The 16,132-nt window shown below is 46.6% G+C and overlaps 1 protein-coding gene across 1 annotated transcript in view; it reads right to left on the bottom strand.

The window, feature by feature from the left end:
* Positions 1-1,393: 1,393 nt before the first annotated feature.
* Positions 1,394-16,132, bottom strand: part of Fnip2 (folliculin interacting protein 2) — a 136,223-nt gene continuing 121,484 nt past the window's right edge. The window contains exon 17 of the mRNA XM_087200303.1: positions 1,394-2,033. Within this exon, the coding sequence (XP_087056429.1) occupies positions 1,719-2,033 (315 nt within the window). The 3' untranslated portion in view covers positions 1,394-1,718. The remainder of the gene's footprint in view (positions 2,034-16,132) is intronic.

Below are 16,132 nucleotides of genomic sequence, written 5' to 3'. Positions count from 1 at the left end.
TACTAAAAAGCTTCTGCACAGCAAGAGAAACCACCAGCAGTGTGAAGAGACAACCCACAATGTGGGAAAAAATCTCCACCTGCTTTTCCCCAGACAAAGGTCTCGAATCTATGAAGAACTTAAAAAGATCAGACTTCCCAAATTTAAAGACCCAATCCAAAAATGGGCATCTGAAATGAACAGACATTTCTCAGACAAAGAAGTAGAAATAGCAAATAAATACATGAAAAAATGCTCAACATCACTGGTCATTCGAGAGGTGCAGATGAAAACAACACTGAGATTCCACCTCAACCCAGAAAGAATGGCTGCTATCAAGAAATCAACCAATAACAAATGCTGGCGGGGCTGTGGGGAAAGAGGAACCCTGCTCCACTGCTGGTGGGAGTGTAGACTGGTGCAAGCACTGTGGAAATCAGTATGGAGATACCTCAAAGAACTAGGACTGGAAGTCCCATTTGACCCAGCTATTCCACTGCTGGGGATCTTCCCCAAAGAATTAAAAGAATCATACCACAGTAATATATGAGCACCCACGTTCATAGCAGCACAATTCATGATAGCTAAAACTTGGAAGCAGCCCAATTGCCCATGAACTGGAGACTGGATAAAAAAAATGTGTTTTTTTTTTATAAAATGGAGTACTACTCAGCCATAAAAAATGAGAAATTAGAGACATTTATAGCTAAGTGGATGCACATTGAGGCGATACTCTTAAGTGAAATAAACAGGACCCACATGTGTAAATACCGAATAGTTTCTCTAGTGTGAGAAACTGAAAGTGTAAATAAGGACTAAATGGTATAATAGGTCATGTGAAATAGGAAGAAAAGGGGCAAAGGGGAAGGAAGTGGGAGGTGTAGGGGAAAGGAAAGAAGGGAATGGAATTAATATGGGAAAATGGAAAAATAGGAACAAAATCTTTGTAAATAGGGAGGAATGGAGGGGTTGAAGGGAGGGCTGGGCAAGGGTGAAAAATAAGAACCAAGAGAGACTATGTAAAGGTGCAAATTTCCAATGATGAATGTCATTATATTGTATACCTAAAATGTACCAATGATTAGAATGAATAATCAATAATGTAAAATAGGAAGCAAAGGTCCAAAGGGGTAGGGGTAGTGGGAGGGGCAGGGGAAAGGAAAGAAGGGAAAGGAAAAATGACGAGAAATGGAAAAAATGGAAACAAAGTCTTTGTAAATAGGGAAGGGTGGAGGGGGTGAAGGGAGGACTAGGAATGGGGAAAAAATAAGAACCAAGATGCATCATGTAAAGGTACAATTCCCAGTGAGAAATGCAATTGTGTTGTATACCTACAATGTACCAATAAAAGAATTTAAGAAAAAAAAGAAAAGAAAATAGCTTTTCTAAAATTAGATATGTTCTTTCCCTGATAAGCATGGTTAGTTCTCACTTTTAACTTCTTACAGTTATTTGCATCCTAACAGTGTGTGGTTCAATATAAAAATAATTACATTAGCACCTTTTATCCTTAAGTGCTGGACAAAGCAATACATCTCCATGACACCTGGGAAGCCCTGAGGATGGGGCCACATGCAGGCCATCTGTGAGGAAAGAAAAACCTTTGGTTTTTTCCTTCAAAATAATATGTTAACACCATTAACCTCCTTCTCCCCTGATGTTATGTTCCCCGCATTGTGCAAAGCGCAGCTTATGGACTTCTTCAAATAAATCGAAGGGAGTCGTTTCCATATGAAGTCTCAGTTCAGGCCGAACTTGATTTGATGCTTTCGTCTCCAGAGACCCTGGGAACAAGAAGGGAGGCTGTGCACGGTCTCCAGCCTCGGTCCGGGGTCCAGGGCAGCACCAGAGCACAGCAATTGGATGGCCGGGGCCAGAGAGAGCTCCTCGAAGTCCCGCTCACTTGTGGAGTTGGACGCGGGGCTCGGCAGGTGCCAGGTTACAGGGGGTTGACGGGGACGCCCTCTGCATTTCACAAAGCTGGGAGCGGGCCTGGGATTGAGCTCAGTGGTTCTGGTGCCTGCCTCGCAAGTGCAAGGTCCCGAGTTCGATCCCTGGTACAAAAAAAAAAGAAAGAAAGAAAAGCTGGAAGACAGGGTTTTGAAAGTTTTCACATAAGGAAATGGAGAATGTTAAGGAGTACATTCAACCTGATTGAAAGACGTGTAATACATACACATATCAAAACATCACACGGTGCCACATTAATATGCACAATTTTTGTGTTATTATCAATTAAAAATAATTTTTTAAGTGTTGAAAAAATTTAAAACATACAATTGATAGTTAAAAGAGCAATATGCTCAGCAGTCGGAGACACTGCCAGACTTGGCTGGTCCCTAACAACCTGGGCCTCGGCAAAACACAGCAGTTTCTCTCTTGGTGAGGAGACTTTATGGTGAACTGGAAAACAAAAAGACACTAAATTCCATATCTCATGTTAGGGTGTGGAAATATGGGAAGAAAAACAACAGAAAGAAAGAAAAAGAACCAATACCAGGTGAAGCCTGGTGGGTCATTTTATCCCTTATTTAAGGAAAGCTAAAAATGCCCCACAGTGGTTACTAACTTTTACAGGGCCTGATACAATGAAAGTGTCTCCAAGTAAACATCGTCCTTTTTTAAAATAAAGACCAAGCTTCTTAAAGTGACTCATTAAGTATATGACAGATTTCCAGCAAATATTATTTGACAGAGATAGGGACACAAAAAGTTAAGAAAAGACTACTGCCTTAGAAAAGATCCTAGCAAACCTGTGGCCAGACTGCACAGCGAGGCTCATGCCAGGCAGTGGCAGAGCGTGCTGAGCGCTTGTGCAACCTGAGAGAGCAAGCACAGGTGGGAAAGCACAGGCACATCTGTTTTCTCACTCTAGCCTTGACCCCGACCTTTTAAGATCATTCCTGGGGGACCCTTAAATCATAATAAATTTATGATGATACTTTCCCTGTTGTTCATACACAGTACTTCCAGCTATACTGACAAAAATGCATAAAATGCAGAGCATATGAGACCAGGAATCTGAAGATACCTATTCTTTCCCAGGACTAAATTGAGAAAAACTTAATGGAGAAAATTAGGAGCAATTCATTAAATATAGGGAGCCCCTGTAGATGGTCATTTCATCTACATATAAAGATTTTGCTTCTACCTTGCCAATCCTATCCTAATTGTGTTATTTTATTGCCAGACTATTTTGGTGGGGCCTAGGTTTCAAAGTTTAATGGACAGATAAAGAGTAAGCATATCTGCCTTTGCTCCCCACCTTAGGGAGAAAGATTGTATCGTCTCCATTCATATAAGGTGTTTTTGCTGGAAGTATGGAGTGCATGTCTTTAATCTGTTGAGAAGGTTCTGTTCTACTTCTAGTCTCCTGGTAGCTCTTAGCATGAACAGCTGTAGAATTTAGTTCAATACTTTTTTTCCAACTACTGACAGGATCATATGGCTTTCTCCTTTCCTCTGTTAAAATGATGGCTTTTGGGGCTGGATCTTCCAATGCTGAACCAATACTGCCATCCCTATAACAAAACCACTTTCTACATCCTGCCAGACCTGACTTCTAATAGTTTGTTTGGTTAAACAATTTTCTATCTATGTTCATACTTTTTTTTCTATTATCTTTATCCAGTTTTAGGATTAGCACAATGTTGATTTCCTAAAATGCGGGGAGAAGTGTTGCTTCTTTTTTCTGCTTTAAATGTTTGATATAACTTATCCGTTAAAATGTATGTATATGAGCCTGCTGTTGTCATATAGGTAGGTTTTCAAGCTAGGAATATACTTTCTTTAACAGATGCTATTCAAATTTTATATTTCCTCCAGCGTTAGTTTCATTAATTTGTCTTCCAAGGTATTTCTTAGAAGTTGTCAAATTTATTTCAAAAAAGTTTTTTGTAATATGCTTTCTATATCCTTTTAAATTCTGTAAAGTCTGTGGTAATGTCTCCTAGATCTTGATATTGTAATTTCTAAAATATATAATTGATATTGTATAATAGGAAGAAAAGTTCTAAAAGAGCACGGGAAGTGGGAGGGGTAGGGGAAAGGAAAGAAAGGAAAAGAAAAAATATGAGAAAAGGAAAAAAATGGAAACAAAGTCTTTGCAAATAGGGAAGGGTAGAGGGGGTGAAGGGAGGGCAGGGGAAGGGGAAAAAATAAGAACCAAGATACTCATGCAATGGTACAAGATCCCAATGATGAATGTAACTGTATTTTATATCAAAAATGTACCAATAACCTTAATGGGGAAAAAATATATAGGGAGCCCCTGCTCTGGGTTTGAGCCCAAAGAAAACAGCACTGAAAATATGTGCCATAGGAATCCAGGTGGCCTCCTTCTGTGGAGAGAACTCATAGCAAAGTTGCTCTGTTGTTGCTATTTCATTTTTAGTATAGCTGTTGTCAGCACCTGTGGCATACAGGCCTAGGACACGTTCCAAATGCCTCTAAGCCACTGGAGGTCTGTCTTAGTCACTTTCTCATAGCTGGGACAAAATACGTGACACCCCCACACACAAGTTAAAGGAGGAAAAGTTCATTTGGGTCACAGTGTGTAGAGGTTTCAGTCCATAGTCGGCTGGCTCTAAGGCAGAGTGAAATGGCAGAGGGGTATCGCAGAGGGGAAACAGTCCATAGCAGGGTAGGCAGGAAGCAGCACACAAAATCAAGGGAGGAAGAGGGATGATCTATAGGTGTCTTCTTCCTTTGAGGAAGCTATATACAGCAACCCACCTCTTCTCACCAGGCTTTACCTCCCAGCATCACACTCAGCTACAGTGTCACATACCCATGATCCAGTCACCTCCCAAAGCCCCCCCTCCATGAGTACATGAGGCTTTGGGAGGACATCTAGATATCAACCCTAACAAGGTCTGAGATCTGCTACGTTTGACTTTTCTACTGACAGCATCAGCACCACCCACTGCCCCAGCCACCACCTCCTAGTGCTTACTTAGCATGGGGCAGATGATAATCCGGAAAGAATGAGGAACAGAAACGAAAGGTGCTTTTGCAGGGCGTGGTGGTGCACGCCTGTAAATCCCAGCACTCCGGAGGCTGAGGCATGAGGATCCCTGAGTTCGAGGCCAGCCTGGACTACATAGTGAGTTCAAGACCAGCCTGAACTCTATATTGAGACCCTGTCTCAAAGAACAGGAAAAAAAAGTTGCTTTTTCCTTCATGCTGAGTCTTTGTGAGAGACCAAGTTGTGAATGGAGATAAATTATTCAATAAGATCATTTGAAAACTATTTCCCCCTCTCCTTTTCTAAACTGAAATTTAGATATACTGATATTGTTCACAATTCCCGAACCACCGCCTCTGGTTGTAGAGCTAATTGGACAATTAGACTGGGGAAGCTGTTTTTAGCCTTCAAATTAACAGCAGGGAGCACATTAGAAAGTTCCAAGGGTGAGTGAGGTTCGAAATAGACTCCTGGTTGTAGTTCAGAAACTGGGACACGCATGCAGAGCTGCAGGCAGCCGCCCACCTCTTCCTTGGCTTGAACTGAGTCCACTCGCGTTCAGACTGGTCAGAACCATCCACTGACCCGGCTCCAGGGTGGGCTGGGGACCGATACTCTCCACCAAGTGACCATGATTCGCAGACCAAGCTCCACAGGGTAAATTCTGGACTTTCTTTGGAAGACAGTCCCAGTGTGTCTTGAATTACAGAATGAATAAGGAAAATGTTTATCTCCTTAGCGGCGTACAGGGAGAAAATAACAGAATTTGGCCTTTTCTGTGAGAAGTAATAAGGCAATTTCCATTCATAGTGCTTTTCCAGGAGAACCTGTCTGTGGCCTTAATGAAAACCGAATGTGGCCGAGAAGCTGCCATGGCTGACTGGAGGGCTTTGTATGCCCCTTTCCATTCTCCTCTCACATGCTAGCCCCTCTCCCCTGCTTCTTCTCCTTCTCCCTCTTCCTTCCTTTACAATGCCTGCTTTCCCGACTATGAGTGGGGATTTCATCACTTTTCCACGCGTGCACAGTGGGACAGTTCAGCAAGAGCCACTCATCTGGTTGAGGCCATGCGGAGCGAAGTCTGGGACACTCGCTGGCCACTCAGGCTGAAACGCTGGTGGCCCAGCTCTCTTCCCTGCTCCCCTGCTCCGTCCTGCAGGGTAGGGATGGCTCTCAGCCGGAGGTGGCCTGGGCTCCTCCCCATGCCGCTGCTCCACCTGCCACCTGCCACCCTGCTCCGGCTTCAAGTGCCCTCTGCTAAGGAGTCCTGGCCCTTTGCAGGGTCACCTGATTTGGCCAAGCCCACCGAGGATGATTTCCCCTTCCTAAGGTCAACTGATTAGAGTCTGGTTTGAGGTCTGAGTTCCAGACACAAAACGCCTTCATCCTTATGAGAATTGGGCATTGTCTGAGTTCTGTCTGCCCCAGGGAAGCCAGCACTTAGGGTGTTAAGATTCCCGTGTGCTGAGCACTTAGCGTAGCAGCTCACATGCTGCCTCAGTAAGCAATCTCCCAGTGTGGATGTCTCTGTAAACCCCATTTCCCTTCCTGCATGGATTTTGAAATTATAGTCTTTTAAGCAGCGAGAAACATGATAGAATGTTGCTCTGTATTTGGATACTCCACAGAAAGCATCAACAAACTCTAAAGCCATCACGGTTATTTTATTTGTGGAAAGTTGATGAATTGGTTCAAATTATTTTAAACTCTGCAGTTAACAAAAGAAAAAAAGACCAGGATATCATGCATGTTGGAAGGCCATCTATAATGTGGAATAATGTGAAGTAGGGTCCCTGCAATTTTTTTTTTTTTTTGCCTTTTAACGAGAAGAATGCACCTTAGGATCCATGCCTTAAACAGTGACATTTTTCAGAAAGAAACATTTTCTTTCTGCCCATGCTCTGAATATAAAATGCACACTTCAAATGCCCCATTCATGCAGAAGCCCCTGCCTCTCCGCCCTGCAGTGGTTCAGGCAGAAAAGGCAGCATTGTGAACGCCAGGGACGGGCTGCAACAATGCCAATGCCTCTCCCCATGGCTGGGGAAGAAAGGCGCCCGCAAGAGGTTAACAGTAATATTTTGCAAATTGAGGCAAGTGGGGGAAATACATTAACATAAGAAAAGGTAGCCTGGGGGGATTTTTCCACTCCAATGTTTGGTGCTGAGAGCTGAGAGTCACCAAGGAGCAGGCTCATTGGACCCTGTGTCTCCTACTGCTCTCGGGATGCGCTGTGAGGAGCTCCCGCTCCTGTGAGACAGGCATGCAGCTACGCAGGGGGAAACCATCCCTGCCAGGAGGAAAGCCTCATGGGGGGTTTATTACAACAATAAAGCAAGAGGACTCCTCAGGAATCCTTTTGAGATTTCCTAAGTCTGTCAGGACCAGGCAAGGAGGTTTGAGATTCAGTCAAAGTCTTGAGCAACAATTTTAATTTTTGACTAGAATGAGCCTGAAGTGTCTGCAATTAATTTAACTCACATTTCCCAGATGTTACTCATTTCAGAAATCCTGTCAGCCCAGTGTCTGGATGTGGTTAGCAGGTGTTTCCCTTCTGAAACGCCTAGACTTACTTAAATATTGCTTTGTAGTAAATACACAATTGGGAACTGTAATTATTTTTTGTTAGTTGAAAATATTCAAAACAAGTATAAAAGATTCTCATCGACTTTCTCAAATTAATACTAATTAGTTGTTATCTGTTTCCATGAAGATGTCAAGTCGGTTTTCATTTTTAGTTTTTAATTTTTTCTTCTTGTGTTGCTAGGGGTGGAACTGAAGCCGACGGAGCACTGATTACCATCCAGCTGCGTCTCCAGAGGGCTGGCGTTTAAGTCAGTCTTTCCTTACTCTTATGAATGACTGGCCAGTAAAAAAAAAGGGCTTGATTTTGAGTTTTATTAGGATTAACACCACAGTGAGCAAGGCTGTCCAAATCAAGTCAGGTTGGACTTTCTCCATAAATCAAGGTAGAGAGGGCATCTTATTACAGATAATTTTTATGACATGACACTCTGATATGTATAGAAGAAATGAAAAAAACATGTATTTTATTTCTGAGAAAGGTATTTCCTCACTAAGAAGATATAATTTGTGCCATTTTCTTCTTTTTATGAGACAGGGTCTCACTATGTAGTTCAGGCTGACCTTGAACTCATTGTGTAGCCCAGGCTGGCCTCAAACTTGCAGCGATCCTCCTGCCTCAGCCTCCTGAGTGCTGAAATTATAGACATGTACTACCACACCCGGCTCAGAAGACGTAACTTATGTTAATTAAAAACTAAAATAGCATAAGATTAAAGACAGTCATCCAAGACTTGGCACATTTGTCTAGAAGCTAATAATAAAAATTACAGTGGTACCTTGGTACGCGAACACTTTTGTTTGCAAACGATTTGATTTGCAAACAGAAGCATTTGGCAAAATTTTGCTTTTGTTTGCAAACTCTGCACTGGGTGACAAACACAACCACAGCCACCTTTCCTGCACAAACACAAACGTAGCCATCTTTTCCAAAATCATAAAACCAATAAGTTCATGAACTGAGGCACCACTGTATTTGTAAATTAATGGATAATATGAGAGAATCAAAAGAGAAACAAAGCTGTATCATGATCTTTCCATTATATGCAGATAACTTCAAATTTTCTGTTCAATAAAAGGGGAAATCTGTATTAAAATTTTATCCCCCTTCCTTTGTTTATAAATTTTCTGCGTGCATGTTGAAGAGGTCAGGTTTTCAGATCTTCATCCCTGAGAAAGTGACCTGGCTAAGCTGATCTACTTTCTCAATACAAGTAACTCTAAAGCAGTCAATAAACAGGCATTCTAAAGTGAAGCTTGACAGAAAAGGAACAAAAAAGGAGGAAGACAATACAGTGGCGCTAGAAATAAACGCCTTTGATGTTGGAATTGCCATTCGGTTGGTTCCTTTACTGCTCTCTGAGGAGCTTTGAACCTGGCGCTCCCTATCCACGGAAGTGAAAGCTGCATCCCAGAGCTGAACTGCCACGGTTCATGGCGTCCAGGTCCCGCTTTCCCAACCCCGGCAGACAGACCCAAACTCTCATGCACAGTGGGGCCCGCGGAGCCCAGGAAGGGCCGCTTTCCAGAGCCCGCTGCTCTCGCAGGAGACCCCCTTGGAGCCTGGGAGGGTGGGGACCCCTGCTGACCTGCAGCCGGCCCTGGACCGAGTCGTGCTGTCCGACAGCGTCTGCAGGTCTGCCCTTTGCGACGGTGCCTGGAACGCGGTCCTCCCAGCCTGCGAGGGGAAGGCCGAGCGGAGTCTGGGCGAAGGCGAAGGCGGCTGAAGAGGAGGCCGCCGGCGGGGTGCAGACCCCTCCCAGCGGCCCTTCTCGGGCACACGTGGCCGGGGTTGCTTTCCTTCTAGCACTTCTTCCTCTCAGTTCAGGAGGCAAAAGACCCTGGTCTCCCCTGGTTTCCATTCAGCTGAACTTAGCACGTCCTACTCCGTTTCCCAGCGGGCTTCCTTGGGGACCGAAGTGTAGCCCTTACAGACGTTGGCGCCATGTGCCTCGGAATGATGCTGTTCCTTCTCTTCCCTTCCCAGCACGGAGAACTAAGGCTTGATGCTATTGATAAATTAACCCACAGATACCAAAACCCATGGTAAGTACATACATAAATACATTTTAATTAATGAATTTCCTACCTAAATTAGTAACAGCTATTTTTTTCTTAAGCTTTTAAAAGTATACTACCACTTTAATTTATTCCATATAGATTTCGGGGTAAATTATGATTTTACTGCTGATAAACACTATAAATTTCCACTACCTGGTCTCTTTAATTAAGAGAAGGAAGGAAGGAAAGCAAACAGAGTAAGAAACTGTTTAGAGTATAGTAAAGAGAAGGCTCCAACCTGCAGCTCTTAGAAGTGGCAGCCTCCCGCGGGGAATGTAGTTAGTATGTGCTGCAAACTTCTACTAATAAAAATAAAAACTGGAAAAAGTAGAATGGCAACTGGATGGGATTAGCTTTAACTTTATAAACCATGCTTTCTGTGGAAAAAACAATTTTTTAAAAGAAAAAAAAAGCTCATTTCATGCTGTTGGCCTGGAAACCATAATAATGGGTAACATGGGTTGATGGACATGACCCTGCCGAAGTCACAGGACAGCTCAATGCACGCTGTCGTAAGGAAGCTCCTGACCCAAACTAGACACATCTGGCTCAATGCTTGTTAAAGGACAGGACGAGAGCAGCTCTGGGCGTCATCAGCGGAGCGCGTCACTCGGGTGGCTGAAGGAAGGGCCACCACCGCGCCTGCAGACTGCAGAGTGTGTGTGTGTCCATTGTCCTGGGCCTCTGGGACTTATACCACCTCATCTCTCATTTTTAAAGGGTACAGTCATTAGCATGTATGAACTATTGGATTTTAGTCTCTTTCTGCTAAAACTACAGCAAAATTAACTGCATGGACTAGAGACAGAACTTCCAGCCCCATGTCAAGAGCCTGTCAGGCGCTATTCCAGGAGAGTGAAAGATCTCACTGGGAATTCCCTGTAACTTACGAGGGATACCTCACACTTAGAGCTGTTCAGAAACAAGTTCACATTTTATTCCATGAAAGTATGTTCTCATTAAAATGTCACAATTCTTTGTTTAAATAACATTGCTGGCATCTACTGCAAACTCTATCAAGTATTTCAACACAAACTAAAATATCAGAGACCACTGGAAATCAAGGAAATTTTACCGAGTGTTGGTGATGAAAGTATGAAAATGTTCTACATTTATGTCAACATAAAAAACTCGTTGGAAAGTATCTGAGAAACACTGGCGTTTCTAACATTTTCCCTGGATGGAGAAATGTTGGATACATTTATTTCTGGAGACTATGCTATGGATTTTATCAGAACACGAGTGTACAATATGTTTATGAAAAAATCCTTATAGGGGGCTGGGGATTTAGCTCAGTGGCTCTGCCTCTGCCTCACAAGTGCAAGGTCCTGAGTTCAATCCCCAGGACCAGAAAAAAAATTCTTCTAGCATTTGGGAATCCTATGCAGTTTGGAAACTGGACATAAATAAAGAACAATAGTCAAATCAATTTGTGTATGTTGGACACTGTGCTAGTCAGCTTTCTCTTACTGTAACAAATGCCTGAGATAATCAGCTTCTAAAGAGAAAAGGTTTGCTTAGCCATTCCAGTTGGTCAGTTGGCAGGGCGGGGAGCAGTGGCACAGCCAGGCCCCCCGCCTCGGGCTGGGCTATGAAAGGCGGGGAAGAAAGGACAGGGACCTCTCTCTGATCTGCAGACCTCCCTCGAGGGTCTGGGGGGTCGGCCACATCTGGCCCGTGCTAAGCAGGCGCTCTGCACTGGGTGCTCCCTCAACCCCAGCTCCACCTCTTCAGGGCTCTGCCAGCTCCCAGCAGCTTCATAACCTCAGCCGACCAGATTCAGAGTGAGGACATGACTAGAAATTATACCTACACAGTTTCAAAATGCTTCAACTACTGACACTAGTGCTAAGAGCGGGACACGGGTCCCCTGCTGTGCCTCCCTCCTGAGATCTGGCCCCGGCAGCGCTTAGAGGCGCCCCTGTCTTGGGCAGCCATGCTAATCCAGTGCCCACGGCCCACGGGGCACCCACAGGCTGGACCATGATGTGTTTTCTCGCAGGGCTGGCGCTCAGCCTCCTGGCCAGGCCCACAGTCAGCAGCAGCGACGCAGCCCGTTCAGCCCCTCTGCTGGAAACACGGCTGGAGTCGGCGTGGTGAGCAAGCCAGCCTGGCAGATGCCTTTCTGGAACTTACATTGTAGGGAGGAGAGAGAAAGTAAAGCAGCCAAGTGGCTGGCGGGGGATGTAGCTCAGTGGTGCTGTGCCTGCCTTGAAAGTGCAAGGTCCTGAGTTTGATCCCGGGAACAACAACAACAAAAAACAAACCCGACCAGATGGCTTTGAAAGTACAAATTCCTCATGCCTTTTTTTGTGGTGGCGGGAATGGAGCATGCTCTTTCATTTCTAAAGTTACAATTCATGCTGCAGCGAGGAACCAATTAGATAGCGGTGTCATAAGAAGCTCGTGTCCTGCTCTAGTCCGTCCCGCACCGCATCGTAGAGCAGTTCACCACAGAGCCCTGGCCAGACTCGAGGAGCAGATTCTTCTGGCTGCCCAGGAGGAGTCAGCTCGGTGGTCAGCAGGGCCTGCTCCACACGGAGCTCACCTCGCCACCGTCTCCCAGCCCAGTGGACACCAGGCCAGGGAAGGGTGAGAAGAGACCACCCCGGAACCAGGAGCAGGCCCTGAGGAGGGAGAGCAAGCAGGGTTCAGGCCCTGCCAGGCCTGTTGTCGGCTTGGGCTGGGTCTGCGGGCCGTGCCGGCCATGGACCTTACCTGTGAGCTCACATCTTACTTCATTAGCTGTGACACTTTGGACAGAGGCCTTAAACAAGGTCTGGGTTTTCCAGTCTATAAAAACCCTCTATAACAAATCTACTCCAAGGGTTACTGTAGAGATTATGTTGTCACAGATAACAGCACTGGGTGTACACTGCATGCTCAGGGCATAGTGTAATAACTCGCCACCCAAAACAGGGCATTTCTGGGCGTCAAAGAGGACACTAATCAATGGGTCTGCAGGGTAGGGGACTAAACTGAAGCTGTCCGAACAAAGCAGGACACTCAATAAATATCACCTCTTAGCTAAATAAGTGGAGCACACGGAAATACTGTAACAGATGCATCTGTTAAATTTATAGCCAAAAATAATCAGTATAAATATTAAATATGGTATAGAAAGTTCATATGGTCTAGCTGAGTTGATTCCCCCAAAAGAGAACAAAAAGTCTAAGAAATGGGGAAAAAGTGAAGGAAAAAATGAAAAGCAATCAATAAAAAGTTCTAAGATCCAGAAAGAGGTCAGAGGAAACAAAAATAAGGAAACCAATAATTCAAGAAAACGTCTCAGAAGGAAACATTGAAATGTCCAATTGAAAGCTTTCCTCACACCTCACACGGGAATGGAGATCCCTAAAAGCAGAAGCCCCAGGCTGAGGTGAGCCAGGCACACCTGCAGGGTCCTGCCGGGAGGAGGCCAGGCTGAGCCTCCCCAGAAGGGAGGCTGTGACCCTGTGGTCTCAACAGCACCCCTGGACTCTCCAGGGCCCTGCAGCAGGAATCCTGGGACCAACAGAAATGGCTGCCGACCTGGGATTCTGTGCACAGCCAATGATCATAGGGAAAGATAGAAGGGCAAGCCTGTGAGTGCTTTTCCCAGGAGGCAAGTGGAAAATGTTTTCTTGTAAAACAAGGGGCTAAACCGGATGTGGTGCACACACTTGTAATCCCAGCATACAGGAGGCTGAGGCGGGAGGATTGACATGAGTTCGAGGCCAGTCTGAGCAACATAGTGAGTATAAGGCCAGCCTGGCCTACATATCAAGACCTTTCTCAAAAAACAAAAAACAGGCCAGGGATTTAGCTCAGTGGTTCCACTGCCTGCCTCAAAAGCACAAGATCCTGAGTTCGATTCCCCAGTACCAAAAAAAAAAGTGGAGGGGGGGGATTGGTAAAACAAGGAAAAAGAAAGGAATGTAGCTGGTGTGTTGGCACACACCTGTGATCCTAGAGCTCAGGAAGCTGAGGCAGGAGGATCAACACGAGTCTGAGGCCAGCCTGGGTTACATAGTGAGGCCCTCTCTCAAAAAACAAAAACAAAAATGAAATGTAATCCAAGAAACAAGGCGCCCAGCAAAGGTGAGGTGCAGAGTAAACTCCCAAGGTGGTGTTAAAGGAAGCACCAGGAGCAGCCTCCGAGAGCCCCAGTGCCCTCGCCAGTGCCACCGGGAGGAGTGTGGTGTGTCTGTCCGTCCAGTGGACACGGAGGCCCAGCGCCCCACGAGGCCTGGGGTTCCAGCAGGAGCAAGACAGACCCGGCTCCTCCACTGCTATGTTCTCTCAGGGAGACGGCACGCAGCCAGCCTGGTGTCCGACAGTGCATGAGGAGGAAGTTGGATTGTTGTAGTCGGGTTTGCAGAGGGAATAGATTTAACACAGGACACATAATTTGCCGGATCATTTTATAATATTCACCCAAAAAGTCAATGCAGAGGAGTGCAAGAGATCTGTCCACACACTACAGACCCAAAGAATCCAGCCGAGGGCCTGGATCCCAGCAATGCCCCACACAAATCCAGCTGAAGCCCTAGAATCCAAGGCAGTGTCCTGCACGAGTCCAGCCAGAGGCCTAGAGCCCACGGCAATGTCTCCTGCTCATCTGTATTGAGGATCCGCACCCAGAAGGCCCAAAGGCCAGTAGTGGAAGCCAGAAAACCTGTACAAGCTGGTGAAGGATTTGTGTCACCAGAGGGATCCGCACTGGAGCCAGGAAGTGATGCTCATGGTGAAGATCAGAGCTCCCCTGAGGAGAACAGCAGCCATTCCCAGCAACAGCGAGGACCCAGGCTCCACCTCCCACGAGAACAGCCTAGTTTGCATCAGGGAAACCAACTGCAGGGATGTAGCTCAGTGGCACTACACCTGCCTGGCAAGTGTGAGGTCCTGAGTTCGATTTCAGGCACCAAAAAAAAAAAGGAAAACCAACTGCAGCAAGCTTCTCCCAGAAAATCAACAGCCCACAATCTCCCCCCGCCTGTTCTCTTTTTATGCTGTTGGCAACAATCCTCAGGTGGGGCTTCCACGCCTAACCATGCTGATTCAGTTCAGCTGGACGGGCCAAACTGATCATTTGTTAATCCAGCACAGGATGTGTGAGATGTTGAGTGGATATTCAACATCTCGGCATGGAGCACTGGGAGCAGAAGCACAAGATGAAGCTCACTTTGGAAAGCTCCTTTGCCAGATGTGGGGCGGAACTCCAAGGAGCTGAAACCCCTTGAAGGCAGGATGTTTTTGCCAGCTCACGAGAGATGGGCCTGATGGGAACAGGGAAGCTCCGGAGGGCACAAGGAGATGAAAGTTAATTATTCAGCCAGACTCACCCGCCTGGCTTGCTTGCCTTGCTGCTTAAACACCTGCGCTCACGGCGGTTCGCACACGATCCAAGGCGTGGACTGGCCTCGAGCGACAGTCGCTCCGCAACTCCGTGATGCACGTGTCCCCGACCCGCCTGCTCCTGTACGGCCGCCCCACTGCCTCCCGGAGCGGCCACACTCGCAGGCCCGTGACCAGCAGACCCTGCCCCGGGCCCCTGTCCGGGGAAGCCTGACCAGGTGCAGACAGCTGAGACCAGCGCCCCACCGCCCGGCCTGGCCAGCCTCCGTGTGGGCACGCGAGACGCCCGCTGTGGCCCTCACTGCTCTCAACGAACCGCCCGTCCATTTTCCGAGTGAACAGAGGTGGGACAAGAGGCCAGGACCCGCGGAGCCACCGGGCACCCCCCCAGGACCGGAAATGCCCGCACGAGGGGAGCCCCACGGGCGCGGGCACCCCAGAGGCCCCGCACAGGACCTGGAGTCTGCCCAGGGTCCTCAGACCCCGCCGGGCAGCAGGACTGGCCTCCGGGCCCCCGGGGAGCCGCAGCGGGGAGTGACGGGGACACTCGTGGGCCCCGCCCCACGCACACCGAAGCTGAGTCTGCTGCGCTCCAGTCCTTTGAAATGCTTTGCCTCCTACCAGGCAGGTGTCGGGAAAACATTTCTTTCCTGGTGCTGGGAACCTCAGGGCCTTTGCACTGGGCTTCATCCCCAGCCTCTTTTTTGGTTTGGTTTGTTTTGTTTTTGAGGTGGGGTCTTACTAGGTTGCTGAGCTCAAACTTTTCATCCTCCTGCCTCAGCCTCCTAGGGCACTAAGATCGCAGGTGTGTGTCACAACCCCGGCTTCAAATTTATTTTTAAACAAAAGTGGATACTGTAATATATCTCTAAACAGTCTGTTGCCCCTAGAAAAAAAATTTTTTTCGGTACCAGGGATCAAACTCTGGACCTTGAGCTTGCCAGGCAGGCACGGCACCACTGAGCTAAATCCCCGACCCAAAGCCCTAGAAAATGTTTTACGGAGCAGAACAACATTCATTACAATTCATCTATTTTGAAGTTATAGTTTTCACAAACAACAGAGCCCCAAGAAAGAGACGATTTCTATTGCCTTTCTGAGACTTTCTGAGTTACCGTGTGTGGGATTGGTGTGGTGCTTTACATACACCGCCTTTGGGGGTTTTTATTGTTGCTGTTTGTCTGTTTTCTGAGAGAGGGTCTCAGG

The sequence above is a fragment of the Heterocephalus glaber genome, unplaced genomic scaffold, assembly GCF_053883595.1.
Source record: "Heterocephalus glaber isolate CG9 unplaced genomic scaffold, H.glaber_assembly_v1.0 deba00001737, whole genome shotgun sequence".
Lineage (NCBI taxonomy): Eukaryota > Metazoa > Chordata > Mammalia > Rodentia > Bathyergidae > Heterocephalus > Heterocephalus glaber.
Note: the sequence above shows the minus strand (reverse complement) of the source record. Positions and strands in the feature narration are given on the sequence as shown.